The 11,316-nt window shown below is 43.7% G+C and overlaps 1 protein-coding gene across 5 annotated transcripts in view; it reads right to left on the bottom strand.

The window, feature by feature from the left end:
• The window catches only part of LOC116844145 (serine/threonine-protein phosphatase 2B catalytic subunit 2-like), a 299,053-nt gene that overhangs the window by 26,185 nt on the left and 261,552 nt on the right, over positions 1-11,316 (bottom strand). For 2 of the 5 annotated variants that reach the window (XM_032815314.1, XM_032815310.1), the window contains exon 10: positions 10,606-10,638. The exons of the other annotated variants lie outside the window; for them this stretch is intronic. In XM_032815314.1, the coding sequence (XP_032671205.1) occupies positions 10,606-10,638 (33 nt within the window). The remainder of the gene's footprint in view (positions 1-10,605; positions 10,639-11,316) is intronic. 5 annotated transcript variants of the gene reach the window in all.

Here is an 11,316-nt window from a genome sequence, read left to right as displayed (position 1 = left end):
TTTTTTTTTTTTTTTTTTTTTTACGGTTTGCGGATGGTTGTTTGATTGGTTGATTGGTTGGTTGGTGTCGGTGGTTGGTGGTGGTAGTAGTAAGTTGGTGATGGTAGTGGTTGGTTGCGAAGAGGTGGTTGTAGAATGTTGCGCAAAGAAAACAACACATAGAACAGACAAGAAGAAATGTGTGCACAGCGTAAGTGGCATTCAATCAAGCATGTGCGTTAGACAATTTCTATTGTCGTTATATCAATTCTTTTTGTTTCTTTTTTTCCGTTTTTTTACTTTCTCTTGGTCATTAGTCAGAGTCAGAGGCGAGTCTGTCCATGGCGGATTGTCGGATTGACGGCGAGGAACGCGCGTAAATTTGGGCAGTTATTAGAGGAGCGGGAACATTCAAGGCCCTCCGTGAAACGTTCTCGATCTGAGATCTTCGAGAAGGTCACTCGCTAATTGGCTGAATCCGCCATCGAAGGCTCCGAGTAATCGGCAAAGTCGCCCGCGTCCTCACGGAGAATGTATTCGGGCGCGGGAACGACGGTGATTCTTCCCTCGCGCGCGAGAGAGCGGTGTAACATTTACCCCGACACTTTTCGCGCGTAATCACAAAACGAATTCCTGGGAATCATGAAGGACCGTCCGTGCCGTATATTCTGCGAGCCGACGAGAAAATTCCCTCGGGAAACGCATTTACAGCAGCGTCGCGACTAAGGCGACGCACAAGCGCGCATATTAAAATTTATTGCGCCGCGCCGCGCACGCGGAACGGATTCGAGATACGCGCGTAAATCGTTTTGCGCGAGCGACTTGGCCGACGCTGGAATTCGCGTGAACGATTACGGATGCCCGCAATTTCGTCACCAAAGGCGTGAATACGGTAATACTGAAATATAGAAAATACAGTTGATTAGTGTGTAAGAAGGATGATCGACCTGCGTCGAAATTGCCGAACTGTCAAAGCGAGCGTACAACTACTGCTCGGTCTTAGATAACAGAAAAGATGATAGAAAGAGAGAAAGAGAGAGAGGGAATTGATTAATCAATTGAATACTCAATTCGCATGGAAAGATCAATCTTAAAACGTATTCTAAAGCTGCGTGTGCGTTATCGAAACATTCCAAACGATGGAAATTACTCTAATCGAACATTGCTCAAGTCTTTGGCGATGACAGAAGTCACGTAGATGTACGATCGCCCTCAGCAAAGCTCGACTTTGTCGAAGATTACTTCGTCCCGGTTCGGAAGACCATTCTATGTGTGAAGAAAAAGTAATCCGCGGATCTTATTTCAAATTTTGTATATATATATATATATATATATATACACACACAGGACGTCCCATATCAGCCGTTAAACATTGAAATGGCAGATAGTAGAGGTGAAACCAAGATGAAAAGTCTTTCGCCATTTTTTAATACGAGCAATAGTTAACGAGTTATTAACTGATTAAGTTTGATATTTTGCCCTAATTGGCTTAACACAAGTAGCGTCGCACGCCGAAAAAATTCGTAGTCCCGCCTCGTAGACTAGCTTATTCTGATTAAGGAAGAAGAAAAGAAGCTCACTAAATCTGATTCAATATTCTAATTGCTCCCCTTAATAATTAAATTAGCGAAGCTAGTTTGAGAACCGGTTTTTTTCAATGATAGTTTAAACTTAGATTTAAAGTTAAACTCTGTTTAAACAAAACAAACGCATTGTTAGAATAGAGTTTAAACTTGAATCTAAGTTTAAACTGCTATTGAAAAACCGGCCTCAAGAGGTGGAAGAAACTCTCACTAAATCTGATTCAATATTCTAATTGCTCTCCTTAATAATCAAATTAGCGAAGCTAGTTTGAGAACCGGTTTTTTTCAATGATAGTTTAAACTTAGATTTAAAGTTAAACTCTGTTTAAACAAAACAAACGCATTGTTAGAATAGAGTTTAAACTTGAATCTAAGTTTAAACTGCTATTGAAAAACCGGCCTCAAGAGGTGTGAATTCCCATTATTTTTGGTTTGTTCCGCCGATTAGGGCGTGCTAAGCATTCGAACTAATTATTAATTAATAACTCGCTAACTATTGCTCGTATAAAAAAATGGCAAAGGACTTTTAGTCTCGGTTTGATGTCTACTATCTGCTACTGCAATTACTGGCGGTTGGCGTGAGACATCCCGCACATATATACGTAAAAATGAAAGACGAAGCTTCAAAAGGATCATTCGTTCGTCCTTCGTAATTTCGACGTGAAAGTTTTGAAAAAAATCGAGACTACTCTGCACAGACAGAACGAAAGTAATCTTGACGTAACACAAATGGTTAACCATCGCGTGTGAGAAAGAGATAGAGATAGAGAAAAAGAGATTATCATTGTGCGTGGCGCAACACCGCTACATAGGGGTTTCCTGGAGTAACTGCTTAAGAGAAAAAAAGAAGTCGATTAATAAGTCGGAATCGCGAAATCGTTCGAGGACACCGCCAATCGCGGTCTTGTGGTGCGATCAGGACGGCACCGTGGCTCGCTCGTTATTCGCTTCATTCATCAACGAAAACTGGCGAGCGATCCTCTCGCGACCTCTGCGCGCAATTATTGTTATTATTAGATACTAATTTACTCGGTTAATCCTAGGAGGTACTAAATATATACACTAGCATGCGCGAAAGAAAACTGGTAATCAAAAGATACGCTCGGCGGCTGGCGGAGAAACCGAATCAAGTAAAGGATACACGTACTTAAAGAACTCAAGGAGGTAATAACTCAAGCATAAAGACGATAACAAACGAGCAGATCCAAGGAGAAAGGGAAAGAGAGACAGATCAGAGTGACAGCGAGTGAGAGACAGGAGGAAGAGAGAGAGAGAGAGAGAAAGAGAGATAGATAGATAGATAGAGATAAATAGAGAGAGAAAGAGAGAGAGAGAGGGGGGAGAGAGAGTGAGAGAAATTTGAGGTGTGTATGAAGGAGAGAATTGAAATAATAATATATATAGAGAAGAATAAGAGAGACAAAGAGAGAAAGTGAGTGAGTGAGAGAAGAAAGAAAGAAAAAGGTTAATGCCCGACGTCGGTCAACGGAATGATTTTTGTGTGGAGTGGAAAAGTGTGTCCGGCAGCTTTGCGCACCCGAGAATGGTGCATCGTGTGCATTAGCGTGAGCGCGGCACGTTTCTCGAAATTGTTCTCGAGAAATCGTGTCGAGAGCGAGGATAGCAGGGAGAACGAGAGAGAAGCGGACGAAGACTACGATGAGGGTTACGACGAAAGGACGACGACGACGACGACAACGACAACGACAACGATGACGAAGACGATGAGAACGACGACGACGACGACGACGACGATCCAAGGACGCGCGACTGTCGTGGGATGAAGACAGGCCGGGAGAAATGATTCGGTTCGATAGCTTGCTTATTACAAGCCTCGATGGAGTGTAAAAATAAGATGAGAGCAAGGGCAGAGGGTTTTTCCGCGTCTCGATGGAAACGCACGACAGGCGGCGCGGCGACGGGAGTCGCTTCGCGCTGGCCAATTAAAGAGATAGAGTGGGACTTTCGGTTGAAAAGTGGGAATTGACTCGGGGAGAGTCCGGGGGTAGCTTGAATTTTATTTCGGGCGCGTCGAATTTTTATCGATCGTAGTCGTTATATAGAGAGAAAAAAGAAAGTTAGAGAGAGAAAGAGAGAGAGAGTGGGGGGAAGGGGAGAGAGAGAGAGAGAGAGAAAAGGCGAGAGAAAAAGGGTGTGGTCGGCGAAAACGAGACGAGGGATCGCTGAGCTTTCACCTGGGGCGCAAAAGCCGAGCCTCGGGGGAGAGAGGGATGGAAAATATGTATAAGAAAAGCGGACACGACGTCGCAGCTGGTGTTCATCTGAAAAGGTGAAAAATGAGCCTGCGCGGAGACTCGCCCGGTACTTTCCTTTTTGTTCTGCGACTGAACTCGTTATTGCCGGACGTCTCGTTTCTACCGCTCCGCGTCTCTCCCCGTCGGGGAAACGGGAGCTCCACGGAGAAATGTCTAACATCGAGGATGCCTTAACAATAAGATCCGTCCGTGAATCGCCGTCTGTGTTGCGTAAATCTCCCTGTGAGAAATCCGAGACGAGCGAGGCGCCAAATCGAGCGCATTTTCTCCCCTTCTTTCGTTTTTTCTTTCTCTTCTTTTGAATAATAGCTTTATCCCGTTCGGGACAGTCTTATTTCGTTCGGAAAAGCCGATTGGTCTTTCCTCTTCAATTCCTACCAAGCTGCCTACCTACGCTCTACGACTTGAGAAAAAACAAACGTTCGCGACGAGACATCGCGAAGATCCTCCTTCGATCGACTCATCGGTCTCATTTGCAACGAGCAAATATTAGAGGAGAACTTGCGCGCGCGCGCGATACAGAACCCGATCTAAACTCCATCGCTCGGCTTGCCGATCCCTGTAATATCACATTCGCGATAATGACAGCTCTCGATTCCGCGACAGCCGAGAGCTTCAGACAAACTTCAAGACCCGCTCTCTCTTCGACCCGACCTGATCCTACGCGACGTTCCCCCCCTCGTCCGAAACTGCGAGATTCGCGACTCACACATCGCAAGTCGCGAGTATGTGCGTTCTGGCTAAAGTAATGCACGTGTGCATCCCCGCATGGAAGAAAAATAAACTGGTTGAATTAACGTGACACGCTTGGTTGAGCAGGTTTTGGCGAAGATAAACAGACCTTCTGGTTATTACAATGAGATATTCCGGTGTGCAATCGAAACATTTACTTGTAATGCTCGCGGTTTGTTTACTGTGTATGCATTAATAACGTCCACGTGTCTGATTATGACTACCTACGAAAGAAGAGTGGGCTGGATTAACGTGACATGTTTGATTAACCCTCTACTGTCCAAATTAATTTCTCATGTTTAAGGAATTTTTCATGTACATGGATGTTTAAAATACTCAACACATATAAGGTGAAATATATTTCACTTTTCTAATTTTTTATTTTCCCAAAATAGATTCGTAACTCTGAGATCACGTTCGACAGTTATTACTGCCAACATACTAAAAAAGGCAGCCATATTTTACGTTATATCGGTCAAGATAGGAACAACATTCATATTGGAAATAAAAATGATGAAACTAGATTGACTTCAGAGCCACAGTGGGTAGTAGAGGGTTAAGCGACTGCTGGTAGAACTAAACAGAATTTCTAGTTAGTATAATCAAATATTCTGGGACTCAACGATGTGGTTACGACATAGATAGACAATATATAACTGGTCTGTCAATTGGAGAAGCGTGTAGAGCGCGATAACAGATAACTCATAATCCGGAGGTCCCAAATTCGAATCCCACTACGGTTGAGACGCGAGTTCTTCGAATACAATACGACATTGAGTCAATTTAAATGGCGAAATTAATTTCTATCTAATTCGGATCTAATTTCACGAAAAATAATCGTACATCGTCTTGAGAAACAATTTTCAGTGCAAAAAAGTAATAAAATTTCTAGTAAAAAATGTGAATATATGTAATTAGATTATTGTAACTAATGCTGCAATTCTAAGCAAATATACGAGTAAATAGTAAAATCGTAAAGTCGTAGCTTACGTATCAATCGTCTGCCCGTAAGTTCTTACGAGCTTACGAGAAGTTACGAGCTTTACGATTTTGTCTAGAATTGCAGTATAAACCTGCCTGATTACTTTAGCCGAAAACGCAACGTAATTTGTTTGGTTATCTTGGCCGGAATAATGGTTCGTTCATTTCTCACCAAGCAGTCTGTTTAATGTATCCTGATTAATTCAACGAATCTTTCTCCGCCGTGCGCGTCGCAATGCAGCGAGAACGAAGGAACGAGCGACTCGAGTCGGCCGGGGTTGTGCGAAAGGGTAAAGATGCCGATGGAACCGCGCTTAAAAGGGGCTGGTTGATCGATGCTCCGTGGCCTTCCCTCGTTATCTCACGGAACTCGGTGCGTTCTATCGATCGGTACAGCTTCCCGGGCCGTTCCGGAGCCTCCTTCGGACCGAAAGCCTCTTTCGCTCCGGCTCGAGGAGCATCGCGGAAGAGAGACGCAAAGAGCGACGTACGGCGGGAGGAGAAATCCGCAGCAACCTGCGACGGTGAACTCGTGTCGCGCGCGGAGCTGACCGGAAATTGTCGCGAGAATCTCGATCTCGATCAGGTAGCCGATGAAATGATTTTGTTACACTGCCCTCACAGACTTTCGTGATTATATCACGACGTAAGACAATCGATGAGAGGGAGACTCTACCATCTTTTTCATTATGAGTCATCATTCACTTCATTATCATTCATTTATGAAGCAAATGTACTATGTTGAATCGATCATTTCACTCAGATCATACACGATAAGGCGAAAATACCAATACTCAGACACATACCTGAAAGAATGTCCTCGATATTTTTATTGTTTTTGTCTTTAAATATGAATATTTGGACTTTCAAAACATGGAATGTATGTATATATACTCAATGCTCGTATATATTTTATATAAAGTTTAAAGAGTTTAAATATTTGTATTTAAAGACCAAAAAAAAGAATGTCCAGGATTAAATCCGTGCATTTTGTACTTTTAGCTAAATGTAAATTTTTCGTTATATTGGTGCAGTTACAAATTTACTAAAAGTTGCACTCTGATTTTCATGTTAAATTCTGCATAACATGTTGTTCTGAGCAAATTTGCCGTCATTCTTTCTGTATTACCTTTGTATTTCTATTTTCTTGATCCATGCGAGAACTTATAAGGCATGTAATCTTTACAAATCGATTAATGAAGAATTCTCAGGTAGACTCATGATTATCACGATGTGAGACAATCGACGATGGAAACTTCGTAATTTTTTTTTTATTACATTTGTGAGACGAATATACTGTATCGAATCGACCATTAAATTTACATCGTGCAATGATATGAATTTTTCTGTCATATCGATGCAGCTACAAATTTCCTACGTTCAAATTTTCAGTGTTACGTTCTGTACGGCATATTGTTTTGAACACGTTATCATTCTTTCTATTTCTATTCCGTTGTTCTATGTGATAAATATGAACATTATATGAACCTGATAAGATTGTCTATTCGAGTGGAACGATGAATATGCAAACTTTTCATTTCTTGTCGATAAAAAAAAAAGGAAAAAAGGGTGTCGACAATGATCGGTTCTACACTCAAAGAAAACGACACGATGATAGCAACTAGACAATTTCCGTATATGTAGAATCAATATATACATGGACAGAATTTTATAATAAAAATTACTAACAGAGGAATAGACTGACATTATGCAGTAATTGACTCTCTTTTTGTTTTACATTCTTGAAATTGGAGTGAAATTTCACTCGAGAAGTAGAGCGTAGAAAATTACTAGAATTCGAATAATTTTTCATATAGAGTGAATTCTTTATTCTGAATCATCGAGCGAATATTTTCACTCGAAATTAAAGAGTGAATTTAATGTATTCCATTGTCACATATTCACTCTAATCAATTGAAACATTTGCTTATATGGAGTCAAAATCCACTCCAAGCTTAAGCGAAACATTCATTCCTGTGATCTCTTGGCACTTTTCACACATTTTGATTTAGATTCTTTTAAAAAAAATTTAGAGAGTACATGCTATTTATATATTTTGGGAACTCTGAAATGCAATATTAAAATATTTATTGTATCTAATCAAATTTACTACGTTCCTTAGCAAGATAGACCTTATCAGCAGTCTATTCTTGCAGTGCTAGAAACACAGTAAAATTGAAAAGGATTTATATGAGAAAGAAAAACTACAATATTCTCTCCATGTATATAGTTTAATAGTTTAATATTATTTTGTAGTTATGGCAACCAGAGCGGAATGATTAGGAGAGCTAACAACCTCTCGGGCGTAACCACTCGGCTTCGGCCGCAACATAACTACAGAATAGTTGATCAAACTATGTATAGTAATTTCCTAGATACACAGAACTCGTGCAAAGCTGTATCACTTGTATGGTTGCCACCGGCATGTATTTTTCTCCGATTACGGATGGCTGGCTATCTGGAGATTCGTTGAATTAAACTCGCGTTTACCACTTCTGAAATACGGCCGTGCTCGAGCAGAAGTGAATCCCCGGCATCTTGGCGGCGAGAGCACTCTTGCGTGCATACACAGGCCGCGTTTTCGCGCGAACCGACGGATATTGTGTGTTCCTCGACTATCCAAAGCGGTGCACCACCACCGATGGGCCTTGAGATCACTCTCTCGGCGCTGCACCATCGGTGCGAGCAAGGCGAGATCTCACACGAGACGATATCGGACGTGGTCCGTGGTGCAGCCGGTCGCGCTCGTAAAACCGGAAGCGTTGTTAGTGGAACGCCCAGTGGTTCGCTGTGGACGTTGTTAGAGAGAAAGAGAGAACGGGCAAGCGGCACATACATTTCACACGGCACTCGCACACTCCCACACGCGCACACCCACACAAGGGCGAGATATCTCGCGCTGCATCGTAAAGTGCGCAAATAAACCGAACTCAAGTCAAACGAGCGAAACTCAAACGAGGTGGGGACGGGGGGAGGGCGGTTTCGGTGCTGCTGGGGACAGGAGGAGTAAGAGGAGGACGAAGAAGAAGAAGAAGAAGAGGAGACGGAGGAGGGCAGGAGGGAGAGGAGAAGGAGGAGAGGACGGTCTCGAAGTCGTAAAACCGTGTCGCGAGCGCTATAACGAATGCAATGCGGAAATGCGTCGGCTAAATCCCAGAACGAGCGACAGAGAGGGGCCGGCGAGAGGGTTGAGGGTGGAAACATATAGAGAAAGAGAGATAGATAGAGAGAGAGAGAGAGAGAGAGAAAGAGAAAGAGAGTGTGAGATAGAAAGAGAATGAATGGTCGAATGGGATGTATATATTCAGCGAACTTTCCTGACTAATCCGCCGAGCTTTATGAAGCTCTTCTCGAGGCGGGCATAAATTCACGCGAATCCGCTGTTATTGTAGACGACGGGTACCTTCGGAGGCGTGTGGAGAAACGACCGAGTATTTTCCGCGGTGCGCATTTGCGTGACGTTATTTTGGATTCGCGAGCACACGTAGGCGTTCGGAGAGAAAAGCGCTCCGCGAAATCCGAATCTCGCGGTCTCTTTCGCTCGTATAAGTTTGCGACAGGTTCGATTGATTCCGGTACTCTCGGCACGTCGACGCGACAACGAACAGTTATTTTCACTCTTTTGGTTAGCACAAAAGGAAAAGAAAAACAGTTCCGAGAACGGGGAAGAACTCGGTGCTTTGTGTAACGCGTTTTTCGTACAACACCATCTATTGATTCGTGGTATGTTCGATTGTCGACGAGAAGCGCAAGAAAAGCAGGCGGGGAATGCTTAACGGGGATGTGACAAAACGTTGACGCGGAGAAACAAAAAGGGAGAGAGAGAGAGAGTGAGTGAATGAGTGAGAGAGAAAGAGAGAGAGAGAGATAATGGGGCGAGGGGATGAGAGATTGCCGCGTTAATTCTGCGTGTGAGTGGACGACAGGAGGTGTGTGTGGGTACATAGGCGGCGATGTGTGAAACACAACGGATGTCGATTCGTAAAACGCAGGAAACGAGAAGACAGAGTGACAGAGAACGTTGCGTTAAGGTGTTGTCTGACGATTAATGGGCGATTAATATTAGCTCAAAATCCAAAGTCCGAGGACGACTATACAGCACGTTTGAAGGAAGTAGAAGTAGTAAAGAAGAGAGATGATGAGACGAGAGAAGATAAGAAATATATGTAAGTATATTTATATATATAGATAGGCAGATAGACAGACAGAGATATACAGGAACGAAGAGAGACATCAACTGAACAAACGAGAAAATAATATTCCCGCGTGGAACGTTCGTGCCGACGTCGTTCTACTGTTACTGTCGCGCTACCGTCGAAAGAGATGTTGCGCGCACATGCCAGTTTCGACATGTAGCGGCTCTTGATCGGAGAACACATTTATCCCCGAGACTCTCTTGGAAAAGCGTTTCCCAGGCGGTGCACCGCGCGACGGCGCGGGGGATTTTTGCGCGTGCGATTTTGCGCCGTTGGATCCGGGCTCGTTTGTAACAGATACATCGATAATGCGGCGACATACACAAGTGTACTGATTTTGAAAGAAAGAAAGGAAACAGTAACTGAGACCAGCGAACAGATAATCGTACCGACGTTAAAATGTCGGATGACAAGATGCCAATTAACGTAATGATAAAGAAATTGCAGTAGCGAGACCGTGCATTACTTTTTTTCTTTTTCTTTCTGCCTATCTACGTGGCTAGGAACGAGAGACGCATTACTACAAATATTACGTTTATGCAACGAGAACGTACTTGAATTCAGCAGAACGCGTCACGAAGCATATCCGCGCGACGAAAGGAAGAAACAAAAAGACAGGAAGGAAACGAAACGCAAGAGAACACTGACAAAAAAGAAAGGAAAGAGAAAGAGAGTAAGACAGTAAAAGAGAAAGAGAGAGAGTGAGAGAGAGAGAGAGAGAGAGAGAGTTAAGATTAAGATATATATCACAAATATATCGTAATACAAAAAGAAAAATCCGTTGGGTTACTTTTGGCACGCTTCGAAAAAAGAAAAAATCTGGCGTCAAGTAAGTCGTCGGCTCTCTCGGGGACTTACCATTCTTTTTTTGGACAACGACTTTGGCTGCGACTTTACGGGGGTTGCGGTATGCCGAACAATCGGAGTTTTGAGTGGTAGTAGTAGTAGTAGTAGTAGAAGTAGTAGTAGTAGTAGAAGTAGAGGTAGTAGTAGCATAGTGTCGTGCCGAGATAGGAGGAGTCCAAGGCCAGTGTGATTGATACAAATATAATAGAGAAGGAGTACGATAAAAGACAGTCAGTGCAACTTCAGAGGGGTCGGGGGGCGGTCAAAGGGGGCAAGGGGTTTGGCGAGAGGGCAAGGGTTTGTGCACGGCGCGTGTATCTTTCATAACAATTAAAAAAGAGGTGAAGACCCCCACAAGGGGCTGTCGGGGCATCTCCTTATTGATCGAAACACTCGGGGTCTCTCTGCGTGAGCTCTTCTTCTTTTTCGATCTCAACGGCGACCTAGCCGCGGAAAGCCGGCGGAGACACTCGTGAGCGCGTCCTCCGCGAGACGGCGGGGGATTCCGGAGCGCGGTGAGGGGATGGGGACGGTGGTTCTGCTTGATTTTCCTCGTCGGGGTTTGGACCAGACCGGCGGATGGACGCTCTTAGACCCGTGTGGTCTGACCGACTGACACGGAGGTGCGATATCGATCTGACCTTCCGACGTGCCGCGAGAAAGAGAAAGACAGGGAGAAAGAGAGAGAGAGAGAGAGAGAGAGAGAGAGAGAGAGAGAGAGAG

This window comes from Odontomachus brunneus, unplaced genomic scaffold (genome assembly GCF_010583005.1).
Source record: "Odontomachus brunneus isolate Ranch 3 - 2012 unplaced genomic scaffold, Obru_v1 Obru_scaffold_039, whole genome shotgun sequence".
Lineage (NCBI taxonomy): Eukaryota > Metazoa > Arthropoda > Insecta > Hymenoptera > Formicidae > Odontomachus > Odontomachus brunneus.
The sequence above is the reverse complement of the archived record's forward strand: the minus strand, read 5'-3'. Positions and strand labels throughout refer to the sequence as shown.